Source organism: Postia placenta, assembly GCF_002117355.1.
Source record: "Postia placenta MAD-698-R-SB12 unplaced genomic scaffold POSPLAscaffold_22, whole genome shotgun sequence".
In the NCBI taxonomy this organism is placed as follows: Eukaryota; Fungi; Basidiomycota; class Agaricomycetes; order Polyporales; family Adustoporiaceae; genus Rhodonia; species Rhodonia placenta.
The window spans coordinates 458,393-482,373 of record NW_020169853.1 but is presented as its reverse complement, the minus strand read 5'-3'; the positions used below and the strand labels follow the sequence as shown (position 1 = coordinate 482,373).

Sequence of the window (23,981 nt, the reverse complement as noted above, 5' to 3'; positions counted from 1 at the left end):
GCGGCAAAGTACGTATTTTGTACGTCTATTTTTTCCACAGCTCCCGGATCGTCGAGGAGGCGTATCTGACCGTCGTCGACGAACTGAGCGATTGCGAGAGAACATCATGGTGGTATGGTCCGAAGAGAGCACCCAGACCGGCGACTCCTTCGCAGGTACGTTCACGTGCATGTGACGTCACCGATGAGAACTGATCTTTCTTTCCACAAAATCCGACTATATGCGCTGAAATCCCCATATTCCTCCTCAGCATCTTCGTCGACGGCAACGATGAGCTCGCTCAGACACCATAGAATTATCATTGCCTCTCTCTTTCTTCCGACGACCATAGTTATCGGGGACTCGACGCCGCCGTCCCCAGACGAGAATGCCCTCGCAGTCGGTACTCCGGGCCCGACGTTCTTGCAGTCCGTCCCTCCCACACGATCGACGCTCCAGAACAAGCCTGCAGGGCCTCTAAGGAGTATAGTCGAAGATCTGAAGGACAAGGTAAGTGACGACACGCATGTTATACTGAACCTTTGGTCGGGAATGGCGCGCTTAGAAATGCGCGCACGGATTATGGGGTAGCGATGAGGAATACCGTCACTGCATATGCATACCTTGTCCAGGGACGTCGCGAAATCGCGAAACCCGGGGGAATACTGCACAGCTTGCCTTGCAATGCCCGGGTCAGGTACAAATCCCTCCGAGACGGGAGAGGGGGTTTGCACATCGCAAGATGAGGTGCCGTCAATATATTATTCTCCCCTCATTTACGAGCCAAAGCCACGGAAGCAAAGTGTTGCACGAGGCTTGGTGCTTAGGTGATATTGACGGGGTACGCGGATACTTAGCGGTCGCACATTCCAGGACAATACGAGCGCCATGCGAGACATCTTGGGCAGCTTCGCGGTTGTATTTGTTCGCATTCGTTGTGGCTCGTGCCAAAAGTCAATATGACCCCCTTCGTCTACTGCAAAGTGATTGATGTGTTGGTCTTTACTGACCTTTGCCGTTGCAGTCGAGACAAGTCACGCCAGCTGTTACACCTCGCTCGGAATCTAGCAACCCGTTCAGTTTCCCCACGCGAGCCCTCGGCAACAACACAAACGGCAATTCAGCGACATCACTCGTAAATGCACTTTCCGCGAAGGCCCTCGCCAACGGTGTGAACGGGCATGGGAATGGAGCGAAGCGGCACCAGACGACTCACTCGAACAGCACAGCTGCACAGACGAGAGTGCAGCGGCGCTTGTCGCGCGGGACCGCGTCCCACCGGACGTCTAGCCGCTCGCTGTCGTCCACCAGGCACGAGTCGGTTTCGCACAGTACTCCATGGCACATCGAAAGCAACCCACATGTAAGCCAACTTTGAATGTTGGCTTATGAGCCGTGCCTTACACTTATTTAGTGCAATGGCGGTTTGAAGAACGCCGTGGATAGCATGGGCGGACGCCTGAAGCGCAAGCTCTGGGTCGGCACACTCGGCACGAACACAGACGGTTTCCGCGAGAGCCTGAAGCGTAATATGGAATGGCGGATGCGCGACGAGTGCGACAGCCTGCCCGTCTGGATCCCCGACGCGGAGTTTGCGAGCTGCTACGACGAGTTCTGCCATCAAGTGCTCTGGCCGTGCCTGCACTACGCGATTCCAGACGCGCCGAAGACAAAGTCGTTCTACGAGTCCGAGTCGTACAAGCAGTACGTCGCAGTGAACCAGCGGTTTGCAGATTCAATCGCGTCTGTGTACCAGGATGGGGATATCATCTGGGTGAACGACTACCACCTCATGCTGCTCCCCACGATGCTGCGTACACGGCTGCCAGGGGCTCCCATTGGGTTCTTCATGCACGTCGCATTCCCGTCGTCGGAGATCTTCAGATGCCTGAGCGTGCGCGAGGACCTGCTGAAAGGCCTCCTCAGCGCAGACCTGATCGGATTCCAGACAGCGAACTACGCGCGGCACTTCCGGCAGACGGTGAGCCGTATCTTGGCTGCGGAGGCGCTGCCCAAGGGCATACAAGTGGACGACCGGTTCGTTGACGTTGGTGTCTTCCCCATGGGCATCGATGTGGTGAGCTTGACCGAGAAGAAGTGAGCATCTCGCTGCGAATATTCATAATTCGAGGAGCTCATGGACAATGCGAGCAGGCGTGATCCTGAAGTAGCCGAATGTATGGCTTCGATCCGGCAGCGCTATGCAGGTATGAAGATTATCGTGGGTCGTGACAAGCTCGACGGGATTCAGGTGGATCTCATTGTAGTGGTTTCAAACCAGCATGGCTGACATCAGTTTTAGGGCGTGCGACACAAGATTCAAGCATTCGAGGCATTCCTTGATAAGTACCCAGAGTTTCAGGGCAAGGTATGTCACTTGATGTGGAGCGCTTCTCTTGTGTACTGTATCACTCACTCGTCGTAGGTCGTCCTCATTCAAGTCGCTCTCCAGACCACTGAGGAAAATGAGACGCAAGGCGGCGTCGCGGATGTTGTATCGCACCTGAACTCGCGCTTCTCGACCTTGACGTACCAGCCTGTGGTTTTCCTGCACACGCAGGACCTCACGTTCAGCCAATATCTTGCATTGTTGACCATCGCAGACGCGTTCGTGGTGACGAGTTTGCGAGAGGGAATGGCTCTCCGGTACGTCGTATTTGGTCCGCACGAGTGCTAGTTCGTGCCGATCAGGTTATATTGCCAGCACGCACGAATTTGTGGAGTGCCAGGAAGAGAGGCATAGGCCACTGGTTCTCAGCGAGGTCCGGCTGTCTTAACATGTGGCTGTGTTCGCTCGCTGAAGCTATTTTCCAGTTCACGGGATCGTACAGCTATAGTGGCTTCCGTTCTTGCATTCCAATCAATCCGTGGGACAAGCGAATGACTGCAAAGGCTATCCACCAGGTTAGCCTATTTGTCTTTCTCGATATTCCTCATCTTATTGATCCCATGGAAAGGCCTTGACCATGAGTGATCAGGAGGCCCTGTCGCGATGGGAGGTGAGTTATTCTGTGAGCAGTCGACACACCCTTCCTCACTTCGTCTGTAGGACCTGCATAGTCACGTCGTGACGCAGAGTGCGCAAGCATTTGTGACCTCTTTCCTCGTCCGCTGCCTGCGGGCGAACCTAGAGCACGTTCAAACAGACATTGTTGAGGTAGCCACACTTGACGTGCCCCGCGTCCTTCCACCATACCGACACAGCACGAAGCGGCTGCTGCTCATTGACTTTGAGGGCACTATGTGGCAGCGAGATATGCGCACCTTGGGTAGAGACGAATTCAACCCGCCAAAGGGAGCCCTCGATGTCCTCAACCGGCTCGCAGAAGACTCACATAATGATGTCTGGCTGCTAAGTGGTCTGCCTGTGAAGGGCATGATGGACATCGTCGCTGAGGCGGTGCCCAAGATTGGCATTGTGTAAGTGCACCGCGTTTATAGACAATTGCGAATAGCATTAACGACATCGTGCAGCGCTGAAAACGGATGTTTCATCAAGACTCGTCCGGGACGTAGTGGAGAGTCAACGTGGCTCAGCATGGTTACAAACTTCAACCTCACGTGGAAGGCGCCATGTATGGAAATTCTCAACTACGTATTTATCATTTTTTCTGTCACGGGTTAAAAAGCTCTGATCTGGTACACAGTTCACCGAACGTACCCCTGGGTCGTTTATCGAGGAGAGGGAAGCATCAGTGGTTTGGCGCTTTTGGACCGATCCCGATGAACCCACATCTGACCGTCTATGGGCACGCCGACAAGCTGCGGAAGCACAGAACCATATCTTCGACAGTCTCGGAGAACGATATGGCTTGCGCATCATTCCAGGCGCAAACAGCTTCCTCGTACTCCCGAATAATATATCGCGCTCCACCGCCGTCGGCGCGATCATTCACCCTGGGGGCCCCGCGCACTCCGCTCTGGCTTCGCGAGCTGCTTGGCTGGCACCAGAGGCCACGGAAACGGAGAGCATAACGGACTTCGATTTCGTGCTGGCAGTTGGCAAAGACCAGAAGCTGATGCGGCGCCTGAACGAGCTCGACAACGCCGAGACCGTGTCAACCGGCAACAAACCAACGGGAGCGAAATGGAAGCTCGAGCCGGAGCACGTCATGGACGCCCTCTGGCGATTCGCAGAGGCGAAATAGATCAAAACTGAGTTGAATAGAGATGAAGTTCTGAAGGAGCTGTATGACAGGGCAGAAGTAGAATTGCTCCATTATCTTGGGTACCCCGACCGCCGATTCGTTATGTTGTAGAGTTTTGTAATTGTGTAAAGGTACAGGAATGTCGATCCAACGGCCGAGCAGAACAGCACTTTGCCAACATTTTCAGTAGGACCAAGCCGAGCGATAGCGCTTCGGAGCTTGTCATTAGAACAGTCCCAACGCGAGTCTTTAACGGGATCTACGTAGCAGGGATGGCTTTCGAGTTCGTGACGGAGCTTGTTGACGCTACAGAGATCGCGAGTCCGATGGTGAGGTCGCAGTCGCAATCAATGCGCACAGCCAGCGCTAAGCTGCTGTGAATTGTGTGTGCATGAGTTTAGGTAATGCACATAGATATGGGATACGACCCTCACCGAGGAATGCGTCTCTCGGTCGTGTTATTTGTACCCCAGACACGCTTGCAAAGGAGAGTGCGCTCGGTTTCTCCGCGTGCACCGTGACCGTATCCACTGCCTGTGACGAGAGACAGGCAGTACGGACGATCTCGTACACGAACTTCTCCAGGGTCAGATATGAGGAGGCTTCTATGTCCTGAGAGGCGGTCATAACACATTGTCTACATCGTTGAGTCGAACGTGTGATAGAACACACCTTGGCAATCCGGGATATCAATTGCTGGTAATCTGGAGACTTCGTGGCGTCGTCCTTCTCGACAATCGTGATGTTCGTGATCACTCGCTGCTTCGCCTCCCTTTCGGGTGGGTTCACGCCGATTATAGTGGCCAATGTGAGGCCGTTGACGCGGACTCGTACATTCCCAGCAGGAAACGCATTTTCCGACGCGGATGGCGGAAGATTGTGTACCACCATCTCCAGTTCGAACGTCAACGCCAGAGGAATGAGCTTTGAAGATCCGATAACAACGCGTACGTAGGTCACGACGTCGCCCGCGAAGCGTATGGCAGCCTCCGCTACCTGTCTAGCCAGGTCATGTGCGCTCGCGAACGACGCCTGTGGGTCCTGCGCGAGGGCGGTGATGCTTTTGCAAAGATGTCCGTAGTGGATGGAATCAGCGACATCGTCTGTGGTGCCCGCGAGATCGAGATGTGAAGGTTTGAGGTGCAGGTATACGCTCACGGAGATCGGCTGTGGACGAACACGACCCCACCAATCTGGGCCGATGGTGGCGGATAGCTCGATGGCTTCTACGTATACGACATCCATCGTCAAAGCAGAGGTATAGCCTTACTCTGCTAAATGTGTGAGCCTTTGCCTTCACCCGCGCGCATGGGAAGACAGTGAGTGAATCATGAATCATGATCAACGCACGTTGGCGAGATGGATAACGACGTCGGAAACTTGGGTGACTGGACCCAGCTGGAACGTTATAGTGGGTTAGTAGCATATGTCGTTTTCTCAGCTTGAATTACCTTAGTTCCGAAGATAGGAAGTGGCGCGATGTGACGCGTGGATAGACGAGCAAACAAATCTGGTTGGGGAAGCAATGAACACGACGCGTCACGATCACGTGGACTGACCATTTCATGCACGTGAGTATACCAGTGATCGAGACCTGAATTTGCCCTGCAAGCTCATCCAGAGTGTGCGACCATGGTCCCGACAGCAGTCGCCTTGTCGGGGCGTTCAGCATGGAAAGGTGAGTTGTTTATTTTTATAGGACGCACACCGCTTACATTCTGACCGTTCACATAGGTCCATTCTTTGTTGCCTTTCCGAATCTCCGCCAGGCGTTGGAGAACAACGTCCCGATCACGACGAAAGCTAGGTCTTGCACTATTCTGCCCAATTTTGTCGGGTATGTTGCTCAATTCCTACGGATTCGAGTGGCACGTAGACATGCTAACCATATTGTCTTCTCAGTCTCCGATTCCTGGTTCACAACGGGAAGGATTTCGTCCCCGTCACCATTTCGCAGGACATGGTAGGTCACAAGCTGGGCGAATTCTCGATCACGAAGAAGCGCTTCACATATAGGTGCGTCATGGTACTACACGCCCTCTAGATATGAATGTCTCATTGCTTCTTTTCTTTCCTATAGGGCAACCAAGAACAAGTAGATTATCCACGTCGTTGCCCGTCTCTGCCGGCAATTATATACATCGCGTAATGCTCCACAAGCCTGGCAAGATCTCACGAGACATCATTCCCCGCTCATCACCCCGTCTACTTGTTCGTGACATGTCGAGATGCGTCAGCTTGTCCGGATTGCTGGTGGGTGCGATATGCACTCCGTTCACATGTTCCCTCGGCATCCAGCGCTTCCCAGAAGAATCCGGTGCTTCCCTGTGGCGGATGGAGCATGACGTTCAGACCTCTCGCTCACGGAAGGATCATGCTGCTGGTGTCGCATGTCTTATGATTTGGGCAGAGAATCCATGGACTTGTGTCAAGCCGTTCGCGGGCGTAGAGAAATGGTCTTTGAGTCAATTGGATACCTATCTGGACAAACCGTTGGCAAGAATATGGTGTATGTGAACGCTGAGACGAGCACGGTGTATCGCGGGAACATGTTGGCGCAGCAAGAGATTGAGTGCACGATCAGTTGCTGTACACGGGCGCTTAATGATGCAGGGTCTGCTTGCCCATCCTGCCTGAACCCCGTACCCTCGCTGTTGGCCACAGCGACAAAACCCTGCAGCCCGCCGCCTAGATGCCTTGCCTGGTGTAGCTCCTTTGTCCCATGATGCAGACAGCAACGTCCTTCGTCCCGTCCCTTGCGATGAAGCAGTCTGTTGCCAATCCGGCGAAGGCGTCAGTGAGCCATCTGCTCTCGCGGGCGTTATCCCTGCCGTGCTCGACGGCGGCGCAAGCCTTCACGCAGCTCGTCCAGCCGACATCGCGCTTTCAGGTTGCGCTCGATGTGCTGCTTCCGTTATTGGATTCCATCGTAGAAGTCGGTGTCCTATCTCCTCGCGGAGCCGTCATGACATGGCTGAGCTAACTGCTAACACCCTTTTTGCAGCCCGCGCAGCGGATCCTTGTCGCGTATCTACTATACTCACTATATGCTCCACATCCGATGTCCATTAATCCGTTTCAGTCCGTGTTGTTCTCCACGTTCGTCAAGGAGCGCGACCTGGCGATCCAGATGGCGAACGACGGTGGCGTCAGCCAGGGCGAGCAACTTGTTTGGGTCTTGTACAAAATATTGAAGGGAGATGGGAGTGATGTACGTCCTCTGTTGCATCTTGCCTCCAAAGCGGCTCAATCATCTCGCCTTAGCTTGGTCCGTTCTCACCGGCGACCCTGGCGCGTTCGCCCCTGCCACCGAAGCTGAGGGCAGCATACCTATTCCTGGAAGAGGAGAGACCGAGAGCGGGAGATTACAAGTTCGATCCGTATGCTGCTCGTCGATCTCTAATCATATTTGGCTCCTGAGGCAGTCTCCGCAGATTCGGAACCGGTGATGCCGATACTCACTCAGAGGACCGGATGACCCAGGAGCGAGATCAAGAGGCACAAAGACTATCCGACGGGATGGCGCTCCTGCTCGCCGCGCGTGAACGGGTCCTGACGCTGTCCGAACAACGCGTACGTCTTCCCATTCCTGCTCATTGTTACACCTATGCGAACGAAATACCGGCTTCTCAGGTCTTGCTTCCTACTCTGCCACAACTGACGAATCCCCCGGTCATAACATCGGTCGACCTGCCCTCCCTGATCATGAACAACCCGACGCTCGCCCAGCCGCTCCTCGCCGCTCTGCTCTCGTCGGCACCCAGCACCGGCCAGCATTCCAGCCTCTACCTGGAGGTGTTGAAACATCTGCCCCCGACGCTCGCCTCCTTCGATCTCATCGGCCGCCTCCTGCGCGACACGACGCTCGTGCCGGACGTCACCACCGGCGGCAAGACGACGATTGCGGACCTCGTGCGCATCGAGGTGCTCGGCTGGTTCATCCACGACTGCATCGCATGGCTCGAGGATGCGGAACGGCAGGAGCGCAAGGGGAACATCAGCGACGATCGCTTCTCGAAGGGCGTCCAAAACGTGCGTCTTTGTCCTTCTCTCGATCGCCTCTCTCCATGTCCGCTCACATATAAACATATTGACTGCACGCGCGCCTGCCGGTGACGACACTGCAACAGCTCTGCCGCTTCTACAATGCGCTTATCAGGAACGGGCTCGTGGACCCCGCGTCCGACGCCGACTCGGCTGAGATGGCGCACTTTACGCTGCGCAACGCGCGGTTCGAGGAGGCAAACGCGCTATACCGCGTCCTCGCCATGGGTAAATTCTGACGACTTTCCATGTCTTGGATTCTGAGCTGCCACGCGTCCTGACCTACGACTTATTTATGTGCTAACCGCGGTTATCCCTACCTCATGAGCTGTGTAATTGTGTAATATGCATACCCACCATCCAGGCTTTTCACGTCCACCGTTACCGGTCGGCTGACGTCTATGCGCTTCTCATTGTGTTATGTATATGCGTAGATCACCACGTTCACGACCTCGTACATCCGACGATTGTATGCATACGTACTATGTACGATAGAAACCGAAATATGCGTCTCGCAGACAAATGAGTACAATACGATCTTCCGAGGGACTGTCGGAAGTCGAGGAACAATGCCGCGAGATATATAGATATTACTTAGTGGAGAGAGAACTAGGCAGGATACAAGAAAGAGGAGAACGAGCGAGACTGGGAGGATAGGCGGGCGAATAAGTGAACAGACCGCGGATCTCGGTGCGCACACGCGTCCAGCATACAACTACATTCATGAGCAGCTCATTACGACGCCTGCTTGTTCCGGAACCGCAAAAGGGGCGCGAGGCCCGACAGCGCGCAGGCTTTCCTCAAGAAGTCGTGCTGTAAGAAGTTGACAAACAATTGAGCACGTCATGACCACAGCGTCACAATAAACGGATTCTCACATCTAATAGCTCGTCCGCGGTTGCCCGGCTCTTCACGTCGACACATAAGCAGACACTCAGGAAGCTCTTGAGCTCGCGGCTGAGTGTCTCTGGCTTCTTCAAGGTGGGTGTCCCGTTCGTCGCAATCAGGTACAGTGCCTTCAGGGGCTCTTCGTCAAGGTAGGGTGGCTCATTCTCGATCATCTCAATGGCCATGATGCCGAGCGACCAGATGTCGACCTTGGCACCGTACTCCTTTTGCTTGACGACTTCAGGCGCCATCCAATATGGAGTACCGACCATAGTCGCACGCTTCGACTTCTGGTCAGTGAGCTTGGCGCAGAAACCAAAGTCGGCTAGAGAAATGTCAGCATGCATTCAATACACTACAAATGAGGACGACATACTGATCTTGACATGGCCCTGAGCATCCAAAAGCACGTTATCGGATTTGATGTCACGGTGGATGATATGTTGGCTGTGGAGGTGACCAAGACCTTTGCAGGTCTTTAGAATACAGTGCGTCAATGTCTCTGGCGGCTCCAAAGAGAGTAGTATGAGCATACCTCAAAGCAAATGCTAGAGATCTGGTCCTCTTCTAACGTATTGTTCTCGATGATGTCGGTAAGAGCACCTCCTTCCATATACTCCATGACGACCCAGAGCTCATTGTTTCTCACAAGGTAGGATTCCAGGAAGTTGACGATGTTCGGATGCTGCGACTCCTTCATCACCAGAATCTCGTTCACGATGAGCTCCTTCCTCGGCTGGTTCGAAAGGTCCATCTCCTTGATGGCGACCTTCTTCCCAGCAGTAAGGGTCTTCGCGACGTACACATGTCCGGACGCGCTGTCACCACACGTCTCAGCAAGCAACCCACTCTGCGATGACCACTGAACTCACCCCTGGCCGACCTTCCGGATCTTGCTGTACAAAGTCTTCGGATCGTCCTTACTTACGACACTCCGGAGCTTCTCCATGATCTGGGCCTCGTTCATGGTGCTGATCCGCTTCTCCTTCTCCTTCGGCTTCTCCAGCGCTGCCGCAGCCGCAGCCACTCCGCCATTGGGGTCGTCCTCCGTCGCGAAGACCTTTACGGTTGGGCCCTCCTGTTCGCGCTCGCGTTCACGTTCACGTTCACGCTCACGTTCCCTCTCCCTCTCCCTCTCGCGCTCCCGCTCGCGGTCCTTCGTCGGTGCCGTCGGCTTCTTGGGCTGCAGCGGCTTCACCGGCGGGGGTCCGACCGTACTACCAGCTGCACCACCTGCGGACTGCGTTGTCGGCAAGCTCGTGGCGGGAGCGGACTTCGCTGGCGCGGCCATGTTCGGCCGTCCGTCCAAGTCCCGGTCCCGGTCCCGCGTCTCGCCGTTCAGCCCTGGTGGCTTCGACGTCTGCGTCTCCGTCGGCGGGCCCTGCGCCTTCGCGCGCATGCGCAGATCTGCGGACGATGGGGTGTGGTCCGGCAACGGCGGCTTGCTGACACCGCCCTGCGGGGCGGACGGTGCGGCGCGGTTGGCGGCGAGGAGCGGACGGGCGGGTGCAGGCCGTGATGGCTGGAGGGCGCCGGAGGACATGGGCGGGACTCCAGGGCGCATGTTTGTCTGAGCCGCGGAGATCGTGTTGGCGTGCTGGACCGCGGAGCCGTTCACCTTCTCTGCCGCCCGTGCGAGCGCGGCACTTGGTGACATCTGGGTGACATTGTCAGCGCCGTTCAGGCCCGAGGGCGCTGACTCTTGTCGCTTGACCTGTGGCCGGGAGTCGAGCGAGGACATCATGCCCGCGCCGCCAAGACCGGTCCCTGCGTTGAAGCGCGGTGCACTCGAGGAGTCGGAGTAGGGCGAGAGCGTTGATGAACTCCCGAAGGTGGAACCTGAGAGAGTTGCCGAGCTGCTATCGCCGAAATTGCTTCGTGGAGGGGAATGCGACGAACCATAAGAAGCCAGTTCCTCCATCTCTCGCTTTTGGTGATCCGTGTAGAATTCCAAAACATCCAGGACCGCCTGGGGATCCTTTGCGTAGTCTTCTCGTGTAATGGCCGACTTTGTGAGCAATTTACTCCACGCGTCCGGAAGACCCTGGTTATACATGAGCAGGAGTCCGGATAGCTCTTGAGTAGGGACAGCGTACCGTGAAGGCGCCAGAGACGGGGTCGAATCCGACGTGCACCTTGTGCACGAAATTCGTTGGATTGCTGACGCCCATGAGCGGACTGCGCGAGTATATGTCGTCTTGCCATCCGTACAGCTCTTCGTCATTCTTCAGCGAAAAGAACATCCGCTTGTCCTTCGTTTCGAGCAGGAGGCAATATGGCTTAAGGTCTGTCCGCTCAATGTTCGCAATATCTGATAAGTGAACGACGCTTTGTGATTGTGCTGACGACTAAAGTGATAGATTCAGTACAGTGCGGAGCAGAATATATCATAGATTAAAATTGCGCAGACTCGTGGACATGAGCGCCATTGAAGACACTCTCTACACACATCAACATGATTGCACAGCATGACAATCAAGCTGGTTGGACGTATTCCATTCTCAGTCCGATCAAGTAGGCACCTACGAGACGTCGGGGACGACGGTTGCGTAGCATGTTAAGGTATTGGATCCATCTACACGCAAAGGGCAGCTGACCCCCGCGGAGTAACCTCGTCGGTCCGAACAAACTCGTTCGCGAATGACGGATTATCCAACTTTGCGGTACGGTATGGGGCGTGCAGGACAACCTACGGGAATACAATGTCCCCCGACAGTGAACCCGCAATACGGCGAGGAGTTGCGGCTTGATCACTCAGCACCCTGTCTAATCAGCGACGGAGAACGGGCTTTAGGCGCACGATCTCCGCGCCAGACACTTGGTAGACGACCAGCCGAACAAGTCTACTCCGGTTCCGAGTATGCGTGGGCCCCGTTCAAAGATCCAACGTGGACGACAAGGCTTTGTGAATCGAGGATTCGAAATCAAGTACTCACTTCGCTCTTGTGAATCGATAGCGTCTGCTCCTTCAGAACCAACCACTTTGGTCTCCAGAGCCAGCTGACGATGCCGTCCTCCTTCACGCCCACCATGCCGCTCCTCACGACGTCCGAGCTTGAGTACATGTCTTGGGAGCGGATGGGGGAACCGCCGATGCCAGAGTAAGAGGAGCTGGACGGAGAGGAGGTGCCGACTGAGAAAGACGACGCATAGCCAGACGATGAGAGAGCATTTCCAATATCATTTGCTCGTCGCACAGGGGCAGCAGGAGCAGGACGTGAAGGCGTCAAAGACGTTGCTGTAACTTGGTTGAAAGCCATGAGAGCGGTGATTCCACCACGATGCGGGATCAGGCAGTCAGGGGGGGTGTTGCTGCCGTCGTCGTGGGGGATGAATGGCTGTGACGGTCAAAGCAGAGCGTCGTCGTCGGGGACGTCGATGAGCAGATGCTGGCTTTGAGTAGAAAGCAGAGGCAATGCAGTCAGGAGGCGTCCAATCCGAGCATGCGGATCTAGCCGACGCTTCCCAATAATTGTCACGGCAACCATCTTTGGTATGTCCTCCTCCACTTTCTCTTCTCCTCGCGGTCTGCTCGCTCTCATTCAGCCTTCATAGCTTCTAGTCGTTGATCAAATCCGTGCTCCTGCAGAGCACGCTGCCGACTTCATCAGAAGAGTTCGACAAAATCACATAAGTATTTCTTGTGCAGCTGTCTGTCTGATTGTCGCCCGCAACATCGCGGCCAACAAGCCCGCCCTGAAACAGGGCGATGAACGACCTCAAATAGCGTCGCAAGTCATCTATTAACCTCCTCTCATGATTGTCATCACGACACAGTATCTTCCCGCGTTGCTCAGGTCGCGCGATCTGGCAAGGTACGACGTCTCGCTACATAGATGCCACTGATTGATGTTTCAGTTGTCTAGGACAGGGGAATGGTCTGCAAAAGGCTTACAAAGCTTGACGATGAGTGCTCAGCTTTCGTCCCGATCGCTACTGTCTTCGCCGGACGACATATCATGTTGATCGACGAAGAATAGTCTGCTTTTAAGGAACCGTGTAAGAAGTGTCGACAGGCATGCCATGTCCGCTGTCTGCACTGTGCTTATCAAAGAGATTGGTCTTCGCTACAAATACTGTAAGGTGAGTTCGGGTTCCAGGGCAGAGTCAGCATCTTGCTCGGATCCCCTCAACCAAAACGCGGGATGTTTCGGTGTTCAGATGCGCATCCAGATCATACCCACTAAACAATAAGACAGGAGCTCGCTTCCCTCCGCATTGCCGCGAGATCAAACTGCTAGACACTTCGGTCCCATCCTCTCCGATATGAGGCACGTGATTACGTGCAACACAATAAAGCATTCCCAAGTGAGTGAGCTCCTCGCCGTCTTGTAACGCCGCACGACACGTGCGCTCGGCTCGGTGGTCTTTGACGTCCCTGGACATACACCTTATGATACCAAGAGCTTCCCGAGGCCTTTTGTTCTGTGCGTTAGGCTGGACTGCGCCCTGCTAGGCGGACTCACCAAGGCGTCATTCAGGCACGCTTCCTACTGGTGCGCACTCGATATCGCGTTCGTTTGACTCATCCGCTCGGATCCCTCTCCTTCCTTTTTCAACCGAACCTTCGTCCCTCCCACTGTGTTGTGCGCTTGTATTGGCTGACAGCCTGGCGGGATGACGCTTCCACGGACACGTGTGAGACTATGCAATAGGCAGCGTACACGGTATCTCGATTAGCTTCCTATCCATTCATATTTTTGATCGCATCCGACGAGTAAGTCAACTGCTGTCCGAGACTCAATCACCACCAAGACAATAGGCAGCCGCCTTGCCTCGATCCTCATCATCGCGGCGCCTCAAGATAGACTGAACATTTACTCACCGGTGCGGCTGACTGGTCCGTTCTCTATGGGAAGCCTCCTGCACCCGTCTATTGTCTGTGCGCGACGCTGCCTGCAGGCATGGTCGTATATAAGCTGTCAGCCGCCCCTCTTTGACAGCGTCGAAGCATTTCAGACATCCGCGTCACCTTCGCTCCTCTCGGACATCCCATCCTCCCGTCCTGCTCCGTAATGGACGCATTCTTCGCCATTGCCGCGCCGGTCCCGTCAGAGGAGACCGAGCAGCAGATTCCCGCCGACTTCGACACTGGCAATGGCACCACGAACTACTCGTGCACCATCGCATAAAGGAAATCACACTCCCGCCTCATCATCCGCGCCTCTCGCTCGCTAGGTATGTCACGGAGCTCCCAGCTTCGCTGACGTCCTCTGATCGCCGCGCCTTTGTCCGCTAGGAGCGAGAGCTCTTCCATTGTCGCCTCATTGCTGTTCCATTGCTGTCGCCTCCACCCGCAAGCACACACTCGCTCGTTGACGTTCGCGCTGTGATTCGCGCATAACATTATGATTTTCTTCGTTCTCCGCTGTGTAGTTTAGTAGATTTTGGCTCGAGTGGCTTGGCGGTTAGGGTCGGGAGAGTGGGAAGGGGGAGTGTAGGATCACCCACGACTGTGTGTTGTGTGGCTTTGTCTCAGACGAATGCATGATGTCGAACATTGACTACTGTGAGGACTGGCGCGACCATATCCCCTGGTTTCTGTCACAAATATCCATGTGCATTCGGCGACTCTATGGTGGCCTTCAGCATGTGTCTCTGCGATAGACAGTAGTGACATTGCGTGCTAAGTACTCAGGGCGTTGCTGGGACAGACGGCATCAGCTTGCCTTCAACGAAATGTCAAGTCAGGTTTCAAGAGATACCGTCACCCAGTGTTCTAAAGTTTACTCCACGGGGGCGGATTACAAGTGGGACTGTCAGTTCGGGACATCCGGATATCCTGCGCCGTACTGACAAAGGGGGATGGAGGCTACATGGGCGCTCCATAGACGAATATCGCACAAAACTGGGTATACCGCTCCTAAGGGAGATTATTTGAACAGAGCTGTCTCCGACAGGAGGATAATTCGCTGAATATGCTTGGCAGACGGTGCACGACGAATTACAAACCGATGTCTTGTCTCGCATTTGTGGCATCGGCTTGAGACTCCAGGCGATGTCGCCTTCGTTCTGTCCGTTTCACTCAGAAGATATTTCACTCCTTAGATGCTCCTTAACGTCAACGGGATGTGTGGCATGAGCTTTAGAGTAGGGCTTGGCGCATTGATAACCCTTTGAGTCACTGACTAGCTGTGGGAGACAATAAGGCAATGAACCCGAACCGCACCAGACGGTTAGGGGCCACGCAAATGGATGTGGCGGATATGCTTCATATCCTGTCTGGAACTATCCCGTTATTGTTTAGAACACTTCACCGACGGGTATAAATATAGAATGTCGACGCATGGCTCAACAGCGACTCGAACACCCCAGAGAACCGCTACCTTTGAGACTTCACTGCTCTCGTCATCCTCCCAACCGCAATGGACGCTTTCTTCGCCCTCGCCAACCCCGTCCCCGCCGAGGAGACTGAGCAGGTGCCTGTCAACCATGACACCGGAGGCGGCTCTACTAGCAGCACCTGCACTATTGCTTGAGCAAGCCGTTCATCCGGTACGAGGCAGATTCTTCCGATGTGGCCCGACAGGTTGCTTATTTCGCGGGCAGACGACTTTTCATTGCTATTGACTCAACTGATTCCACGACTAAAAAACCACTTCGACCTTCGCAGTTTGTATTAGTATTTGCAGATTGGGTGTATTCGCGGACAGATGAGCTGGGTACAGAGGAGGATGGGAGCTGGTGGAAAAGCTGAATAGGGAAGCCTGCGCGAATACATCCTTGATTTTTGGGGCATAGCCCGTCTTTAAAACTCGAGTGCTACAAGAGAGTCCACCATGCCACTGATATATCAGATGCTGTGGCTCACACCCGGCGCCACCAACGTCTCAAACTAGATTGTTGGCGAAGGCTGACATGTGGCTCCCGTCGCCAGGCCAGACACTATACAGCTGCAATTTGACTATAAACTACAGCAAATCTGTCTATGATGCAAGATGGTGCAATACACTCGAGTTTGCCTGTTAGTAACTCGTCGATGCGCATAAGCGCTAACGGCCAGTCAGAAAGCGCGCAGCATTTCACCTGCCAAATGTGGGCATGGCGCGTACCACAGCGCGATCGATCACAGAAGTACTTAGATTGATCGATCCGCCATCACGAAGACAAGACCCGAATCTCCGATCTAGGTCTGAAGGCACCTTGTTGCAAGAACAAGAAATTGCATGTGTGGTCGCCAACGCCCGGCGCTCAGGCTTCAGATCCCTAGAGTCATAGCACAATTTATTACTCAATATATTCTGACAATGGGCTCGCGCGCGTTTATGGGTCGACTGCATTAGTTGTACACTGGTGCAGATGTCCCCTGTCGGTACTGACATCTCATTACTTTCGAGAGGATTTCGTAGGTCGCCTGGGCGGTTTCCATGTACATTCGCATACATTCCCGGGAACTGCAGAACGACCAAGATCGAGGGCACATAAGGCCAAGTGCGCAAAGGCCCAGTTCACTCTGGTTGACTTTAGGGGTGCTCGGCACCGTTGGCATTGCGCCACAATCGAAGCTTCCTTGATTCAATATTCTTATCAAATCGTGTATGATTCAAGCGAGCTCCTTGACTGTCGCTACAGTCAGGAGAGATTCTCTGCCAACATATGGTTGTGCGGCGGGCAAGTATTATGGACCTTCTTATGAGCTTTCTCCTCACAACATCTAGTGGCTTTACAGATTGTGTTTTCGAAACCCGCTGGGCTTGCATAGCTCAAAAGCTAGACGCCGGAGAGGAATCCAAAAAGATATATAGATGCATAGTCGTATGTTACTGTTTACTATATGGAAATTTGCTAAAGTGAAAAGTTTACTACCATAGCCTTGAAGTAGACCTTCCTACACGACATCTCAGCTGGAGCTCATGTCGGTGCGCCTACCTCGTAAGTAGCGTGGTCGCACTGAGTTGAGTCAGAAGCTGCGAGGAGCCAGACCTTCATCTTCCGCATGTCTAGTTGAATTGATGCGCACCGGTGGTCCGGGATTGAGGACCACGACGCTAGAGGTCGTATGTTGGGTCGTGATATCGGGATCATGAAAGGTTATTACTATTAGCGCTCATCATAGCATCGGCGCTTATTCGCTCTCAATCGAACTTGTTATCCCTCGTATCTCGTTTCGTTTCAGAACTTTCACTGGAGCTGTGAAGCTACCGGTCAGATAAATGGAAGATCAGAGCACTACTAGTGGAAGCTCACCCACAAGAGCAAGAGGAAGGGGCAAGTCTCGCGGTGGGTTGGGCAAATATCTTCGCGCACGGGGGCGAGGTCGCGGAAGAGGACGCCCTGCAGAATGGGGACAACGCTTGGTGCTGGATGGAGAACAGGCGGAGCTGAACGAGGAGGAGCAGCGCGAGCTGGAGCAGAAATTCGCAAGGAGGCAGCTGAGCACGAACGCCGACCGCTATGCAGAGCCTGAGCCCGAGTTGGACTCGGAAGGTGTGTATGCAGCCCTTGCGCTCTCTTTGAGACTTAAGCCGCGCAACAGGAGAAGAATTAAAGGAGCCTGACATCGACCTGTCCTCATTCCTTGAGCGTCAGCGACTTTCAGCTCAGCCCTCTGCACTACTATCTCCCGACGAGGATGAAGATGTAGATCATAGCCTCGCCCACGTCGTACCAGCTACCCAAACCACAGTGCCTTCAAAGAAAGGCAAGGTACAGCAAGTCGAGTGGGATGCTTCTTTGGAAGAAATGCGGCGAGAGAAGGCTGCTGCTGAAGCGAAGTGGGGTGCGTCATAATACATATTCTTCCACATGTAATGGTTTTCAATGTTTCGCAGATCTTAAGACACGCTTCCGCGCGCAAGCTGCTACACAACGCGGCAAGCCTACTAGCCGTGGCGGATCTGCTTCCCGGAGCAGCAAGCAGCAAGGTAAGTTTCACGCTTATCTACGTTCTATGTGGGTATAATCAAGACTGTCCTGCTCAGACAAAGTGTATAGCGAGGCCCCACTTCTTCCGACCGAGCAAAAGCCGGAAAAGCCGGAAAGAGAAGATATGCAAGATTTTCTGGACGATTTACTTGGCTAATAGCAATGATCATACCAAACGGGAAGGCTCGCGACACTCTTCGCTGCTATTATCTGTCAGTTTGCACGGATCCCTTCTACTCTTCTGGGACTCCTGTGAAACATTCCGCGACCTCTCGCCGCATGGTCCATCCGGACACCTCCGTCGTTTTGTGATTCCTCTGCTCCACTCATTATTTTTGTCAGAGGCGGCTCAGAGATCATTCTTGCCAAGCCGTTCATTTACAACAAACGCCATCAAGCTGATGACGGACCAACCTCTACTGGAACCGGCCAGGGAACCGGAGAACGCAGTTGTCGGGATCATACGGTGGTCAAAGTCAACACGTCCATGTCATTATGTCACGTACGATAGGAGGGGTATGAAATAGTACGATGCAGATAGCGAAAGCTATGACGAGGGATCAAAGAAAGCAAGTATCAGAACTTGATGGACTATAGCAGATACAAAAGCAAAGCGGGACAGACACGATGTAATAATGATACAGACGAGAGTAGCTGAGGAAACGCAGAACCAGTCGAATTATAGCGAGTGAGTGGATTCTGTGTGGATAGTCATTTGGATAGAAGTACACTGCGTCAGCGCATCCGATGCAACAAGACAGACAGTGGGTGGGGTGAATGGCCGATGATATGGAGGAATGGAAACATGTTCCCGCTCGATAAGCGTGTGCGGACGCGGCAAGACAGGTGAGGGAACGGCGACTTCAGTTGGCGTCGATGGCGCATAGGTGCTGCGAAGCTCTGCATATTCGAGCTGCTGGGGTGATAGTTCAGAGAACGTAGGTGTCTCCGCACAGTTCAACGTGGCCGACGTGGAGGCGGGAGATAGAGTGCCTTTCTCTAGGTCGAAATCTAGGACACTCTGCGTGAGGTACGAGGACAGGGAGTCTCGGCGTTTACGGCGCGCAGGCGTCGAAGGGGTGTATGGAGGCAAATCGTCCGAGCTGAACGTGCTCTTCTTGAGGTCCATACCAATCCTACGATCTGTCGTGAGCTATCGTTGAATGCGGGGTATGTTTTAAACATACCGAAGCGACTGGAGTGCGGCATTCTTCTGCGACGGGCGCTGGGCTCCAAAGCATTTGGCCACCGCCCAGAAGGCTAATTCGTAGTTGCGGCGAGCTTCCTCTGCAAAGCCGAAGAGCGCGAAGAACAAGAGACATGAGCCAGGGTAAATCCAACGACCCATTTGAACGGATATGTAGAACGGTTGACTGCTCATCCAGATGATAGCAGGAAATTTCTCGACGAAGGAAAAATCGTAGTGAGCATTCGCCCATGAGACGTACGGCGCAATTTGAACGCCGACATTGTTGATGTAGATGCTGAAAACACCAAGTGGTACGGTGCAAGCCATCTCAACGCAGCAGAGAAGCATTAACCTGAAGTATCGGCTTGTGGTAAGAGCACTGCTCGTGGTAAGGAGCTCGTTGAATTGAGCGCGTCTACGCCAGAACGAGCGCAACGTAAAGGCTAAGAAAAAGTCAGATGACGAAACATCTATGTCTGGTGAGATCTTACATGCATAGATGAATGACACACAGCCTAGGAGCACTGGCCACATGAAAACAAGGGGATATGCAGGCGGCGTATTCCAGATGTCTGGTGTACAACCAACATCTTCTAGAATATTGAACCTATGACCTACGGCGAGATTTAGACTTTTCGCGGAGGGAACAGTGTAACAATTATATACCTTGTACAACATAATCTGGGTGAAAAATGGCACCGATCAGTTTGTCAGTTAATGCGAAGATAAATCACTGCTCACGCAAAATCATGACAAGAACTGGGATGCCAACTCCGATGGCAATATCCTCGTAAATGGCGCGACGTCGCTTCACGTTACAGATAACTAATTAGATGGTATGTTCCAGGCGTCAAAAAAGAAACTAGTTCATACCTCGTCGCGGGTGATGGTAGTTGCACGCAAGGATGAGATCTTGTATAGGCGTCTGTTAATGCAAAGCGAGGATGCCGGTATCCCAACGCCCGCGCCGATCAAAAACTTCGTCGCTGAGACACGATGAGCAGGATTGCAAGTACAAGGTAGAGGGGACGGACATACAAATATCGCACCAAACAGGAGCAGGGTTGTTGATGTTGCCATTCCATACAACAGAGTCCACGAATTCTATGAGACTTGCGAATGAAGCCCATATCATGTATATGCAGGTACCGGCATTCCAACTTTGAAGATGCCATGGCAGAGGGACGAGAGCTGCTACGAATCCGATGAATGCAAACACAGAAAACAGGGGGTAGGTTGGATCAGACATGGGATAGACACGCTGGGGGAAGAAATTGAGGAAGGAAGCCGACGAGGCAATAAAATTCGGTGTCATGATTGCACTCTAGTATATGATTTTCGCTCAGAGGTTCCGACAATGGCGGCAAGAGCACAATACAGCCCATTGATGGTCACGTGGATGACCGCTCAATGCAGCCATCATTCTTTCCTGAATTGGATAACAATGATCGAAACCCTCGCTTAGAAATACTGTACCATGGACATACTATTATGCTCACATCTCACAATAAGGACGAGATGTGGGTATTCTACGCATGTCATTTGCCGTCTGCAGAACAGTTTGGAACGGAGGACATGATTCATTTGTAGTTCGATATATTGTAATTATACCGACAAGGCAAATGCTATGACTAATGACTGTTCAAGGGTTATGATGTCTGGCGATGTAGCAACCTCATCGCTAGAATCGGTGCGATATTGTTGGGTTAGTGACACTTATTAATAGTAGAGCCCAGGCTACCGCCGTGCGAAATAGGCTGGTATAGGCTCAACAATAGGTTACCCAGTGATATTGTTCACTCACCATCCTTACTACCAATATAAGAGGGATCTACCTAAAACCCTCGAGGAAGCATCTGTAACTGCCAACTGCAAAGCGTTGCCTGCGGTGAGACGTTCCCTGGACGCTGTCCCATCCGAGTCAATCATATGGACACTCTCACCTCATGTGATCTCAGCATCTCTACACAGGCTGCGCCTGACGGAGACATCATCACATACATCATACCTGTCGATGAAGAGCATATTAGCAACAACTACTCACATTCATGGTGCACGATCACCTAGCGTAAGTCCATTCTTAATTCCCTTAGGTCCCCAGTGTATTCCAGCTTACCACCTACCCGACAGATTCACCATCATGTTCGCACCGATGCATCCACAATCCCGTACTTCCTCGCTTACGTTGTAGCTCTGTGATGAAGCATATTGTTGAAGCACGCGGTCAGGAACGAGCTCGCAAGCTCGGGCGCGCGAGTAGCCGGGGGCCGTAGGCCCCTATCGTAGTATATAACGACTGCGCGCGATGTATGTACGCTACGCGATTGTCCCTTACGGGCATCGCTACGCCCGTGGACAAACGCGCCCCGCGCCGTCGCACCGTTGTTCCAACACATATTACGCCTACTTTTCCACTGGATTTACTCTATACCGTGTTACAATCCAACGACTTACTATAGGCATTCAACTGTCATTAATGTCGATAGAATATGATAATTGCTGAGTCTTCATCGGCTGGAAGCCATTTAGATACAAATAGATCTATGATATGACGGGGCTCTTGAGTGTATAATCACATCGCCGGAGAGAAGCATAATGATAGTCTGACAAGCGTGGCGGATGACCGTCTAGCTACATATTTCTCTTTGCCGGAAGCGATAGGAGAGGACGAGTCGGGGCAGCTTGATTGTGCTTCGGAGTCCATCGTTGTCTCGTCGTCTCACCGCCTATTGAGACAGGCTAGCAGGATCGTCATTGACAGTATTCTAATAACGAGGCACCTCCCCTCGTAGATTATACTTTTAGACCTCCGTGGAGCTGCGAGCAGAAGCAATAGCAGGAGACGGCAGCGGGTCAGAACCTCTGGTGCCTTGGCAGTGACTTCATGGTTCCATCCCATATAATGAGGGCAGACTTACCATCGTCCATGGCACTGATATAGAATAAGTACAGACCATTGAGGAATAAGGATACCCGCAGAATCGTAGAGCTGAAAATAACGCATATCCTATGCTGGCGAGCGTTGGATGGGCCTGCGCAGTTTAAAGAGACTTGTCAGAGAATTCTAGTCGTATCTAGTGTTTTCAGGGCCCCTACTTTGGGCCGGGCTTTCGGCGGCCAGGCCTTGGAATACTAAGAAGAGTGATGCAACCCAGCTTTCTCATACTTAATTCCGACCGGAGCGCGCTACCCAAGTTTAGAGACGCCGTGGTAAGGCGTCGCATGAGAAGATTTGTATTTTGTGTATTGTTATAATTCCGGACAATAGTATGCGGCAGTGAACCATCACGTACGCCGATTGGAAAACGTCGACTGGGCGCTTAGTAAATTACGTAATATGGCTGCATCGGGCGAACAAAACGTTGTGGCACCACACTGAGCTCCGGGCATTGTGGTCACTAGCGGAATAATAGGCGATCCCAGTATAAATGGCCCAGCAGTCTACTTCACCAATATAATTCTGCATACTCTACTCTTTTCTGCACCCAAAGCCTCTGGTCGCAGTTATTACTCGCTCCCTCAAATGGATGAACTTTGTTCAATCGCAGACTTCCTAGAAAGCTCGTATTGTGAGCCTCGGGACATATCTATTCCCGTCAATGAAGACACCCCGTCAAGACCGGGCATATATTGCGTAATTGCATAACAGTTGTATGTATTCCAGGCGTATTCCACTGATGTCGCACTCATTGGCACCGACGACTGGTTAGGAGCTCTTCTCCAGTTCGTCTGAGACCACTTCTCTGGTCAGATTTTTCGCCTTCAAATATTGGTAAGTCTGGCTTCCTTCGATGTTGCTGGATGTCTCATCAGTGTTCGTAGTTCACATAGCGTTGCCCGTGTATCTGAATACCCCCATTGTCCCCGATGTAGCAGTAGCTATTAGTTTGCACATGTATCATGTCCTATCTATATATCGGTGCTGAGCTCCTAGAACTCAGGATTGGGCTTTCAATCAACTGAGCTGAGTACTGAAGGCTAACTCGCCTGTTAAGCATCTCATCGTTCCTATTTCATTAGGGTAGGACTTGTGTCTTAAACGTTGTCATAACTGTACCTATACTGTCCGCGGCCGGCATAAGGCCATAGCAGATCGTAGAGGTTTTGCTGATGTGCATATACGGGCCCGACCGTCCCGCCTCCCGCGGGCCCTCCCTCTCCCTGTCGCTCACAGTGGTAATGATTGACTGTAGCACGACTTCCGTGTCAAAGTACACTTTCTCGAATGACTATTATGTATGACCAGTAGCCTGCGGATAATCACTGTGGTCGAATGATCAAGACAGGACTCTCATTACACGAATAAATGCTTCGATGAAGTTTACCACCGGGGGCAACTACAATGGATGGACCCCAAGACAAGGACGAGTTTCTAGTTCCGTTGTTCTCTATATCAAAACGAATGGATGTTGGCCATCATTGCGCATATGTAGGCGCAAACAATTTGTAATGTCCTGTTCTATAGATCAGCTTCTGGTCGGTTTAGACATACTGCTATTCTCATCTATCGACTTTCGCATCAGTCAGTACGAGCAGACCGACAAACGAGGCTCGCGTCGAGCTGGTCACGGCTCGTATTTCGCCAATTTCGTGTGCACTGCAAATTAGATTGAACATGTGTCGAGGAATACAGGAATGCGGGAATACGAAAGAGTGCTACAGAGAGGACATCTACGTGAAATATGCGCCTACTACAAAGTGAGAACGAAGATCAGAACTATACTAACGGACGGTCATTAAGAGTCAATGGCGAAGGAATGCTGGTATAACATGACAAGTCCGAGTCAACGCTCTCGGCGGTAGACTATGAGCATGGGGAGTCTGGAATAGTGATGGAAGTAAAAGAATCGCCTGAAGCGGGTAGCAAA

At 52.8% G+C, this 23,981-nt stretch overlaps 9 protein-coding genes across 9 annotated transcripts; 6 read left to right on the top strand and 3 right to left on the bottom strand.

Moving 5' to 3' along the window:
- Positions 1-270: 270 nt before the first annotated feature.
- POSPLADRAFT_1175080 (glycosyltransferase family 20 protein) lies at positions 271-4,278 on the top strand (the record flags this gene model as incomplete). Its single annotated transcript, XM_024488325.1, has 12 exons — positions 271-489; positions 1,004-1,342; positions 1,394-2,076; positions 2,134-2,230; positions 2,282-2,347; positions 2,405-2,625; positions 2,684-2,741; positions 2,794-2,883; positions 2,937-2,978; positions 3,029-3,399; positions 3,454-3,574; positions 3,627-4,278. The coding sequence occupies 12 exons, from the start codon at positions 271-273 to the stop codon at positions 4,125-4,127; spliced, it is 2,808 nt and encodes a 935-aa protein (XP_024333484.1). The 3' UTR covers positions 4,128-4,278.
- Positions 4,279-4,386: 108 nt separating this feature from the next.
- POSPLADRAFT_1159110 (hypothetical protein) lies at positions 4,387-5,372 on the bottom strand (the record flags this gene model as incomplete). The annotated part of the gene is made up of 3 exons (XM_024487397.1): positions 4,387-4,433; positions 4,562-4,739; positions 4,800-5,372. The coding sequence occupies 3 exons, from the start codon at positions 5,370-5,372 to the stop codon at positions 4,387-4,389; spliced, it is 798 nt and encodes a 265-aa protein (XP_024333483.1).
- Positions 5,373-5,759: 387 nt separating this feature from the next.
- POSPLADRAFT_1050586 (hypothetical protein) lies at positions 5,760-6,226 on the top strand (the record flags this gene model as incomplete). Its single annotated transcript, XM_024480018.1, has 4 exons — positions 5,760-5,805; positions 5,862-5,964; positions 6,030-6,143; positions 6,208-6,226. The coding sequence occupies 4 exons, from the start codon at positions 5,760-5,762 to the stop codon at positions 6,224-6,226; spliced, it is 282 nt and encodes a 93-aa protein (XP_024333482.1).
- A 662-nt stretch (positions 6,227-6,888) lies between these two features.
- POSPLADRAFT_1050585 (hypothetical protein) lies at positions 6,889-8,410 on the top strand (the record flags this gene model as incomplete). The annotated part of the gene is made up of 6 exons (XM_024480017.1): positions 6,889-7,062; positions 7,132-7,338; positions 7,392-7,507; positions 7,562-7,700; positions 7,761-8,159; positions 8,258-8,410. The coding sequence occupies 6 exons, from the start codon at positions 6,889-6,891 to the stop codon at positions 8,408-8,410; spliced, it is 1,188 nt and encodes a 395-aa protein (XP_024333481.1).
- A 215-nt stretch (positions 8,411-8,625) lies between these two features.
- On the bottom strand, positions 8,626-12,319 carry POSPLADRAFT_1068079 (hypothetical protein; the record flags this gene model as incomplete). The annotated part of the gene is made up of 8 exons (XM_024482266.1): positions 8,626-8,984; positions 9,050-9,384; positions 9,436-9,535; positions 9,595-9,877; positions 9,932-10,826; positions 10,959-11,103; positions 11,156-11,407; positions 11,996-12,319. The coding sequence occupies 8 exons, from the start codon at positions 12,317-12,319 to the stop codon at positions 8,907-8,909; spliced, it is 2,412 nt and encodes an 803-aa protein (XP_024333480.1). The 3' UTR covers positions 8,626-8,906.
- A 1,755-nt stretch (positions 12,320-14,074) lies between these two features.
- Positions 14,075-14,298, top strand: POSPLADRAFT_1062505 (hypothetical protein; the record flags this gene model as incomplete). Its single annotated transcript, XM_024481523.1, has 2 exons — positions 14,075-14,175; positions 14,238-14,298. The coding sequence occupies 2 exons, from the start codon at positions 14,075-14,077 to the stop codon at positions 14,296-14,298; spliced, it is 162 nt and encodes a 53-aa protein (XP_024333479.1).
- A 2,914-nt stretch (positions 14,299-17,212) lies between these two features.
- POSPLADRAFT_1062504 (hypothetical protein) lies at positions 17,213-18,081 on the top strand (the record flags this gene model as incomplete). Its single annotated transcript, XM_024481522.1, has 4 exons — positions 17,213-17,486; positions 17,536-17,778; positions 17,831-17,923; positions 17,981-18,081. 4 exons carry the CDS (start codon positions 17,213-17,215, stop codon positions 18,079-18,081), a joined length of 711 nt encoding a protein of 236 aa, XP_024333478.1.
- A 522-nt stretch (positions 18,082-18,603) lies between these two features.
- POSPLADRAFT_1050582 (hypothetical protein) lies at positions 18,604-20,362 on the bottom strand (the record flags this gene model as incomplete). The annotated part of the gene is made up of 6 exons (XM_024480016.1): positions 18,604-19,060; positions 19,112-19,556; positions 19,605-19,727; positions 19,855-19,921; positions 19,987-20,099; positions 20,152-20,362. The coding sequence occupies 6 exons, from the start codon at positions 20,360-20,362 to the stop codon at positions 18,604-18,606; spliced, it is 1,416 nt and encodes a 471-aa protein (XP_024333477.1).
- A 3,200-nt stretch (positions 20,363-23,562) lies between these two features.
- On the top strand, positions 23,563-23,721 carry POSPLADRAFT_1050581 (hypothetical protein; the record flags this gene model as incomplete). The annotated part of the gene is made up of 1 exon (XM_024480015.1): positions 23,563-23,721. The coding sequence occupies one exon, from the start codon at positions 23,563-23,565 to the stop codon at positions 23,719-23,721; it is 159 nt and encodes a 52-aa protein (XP_024333476.1).
- Between the last annotated feature and the right edge of the window lie 260 nt (positions 23,722-23,981).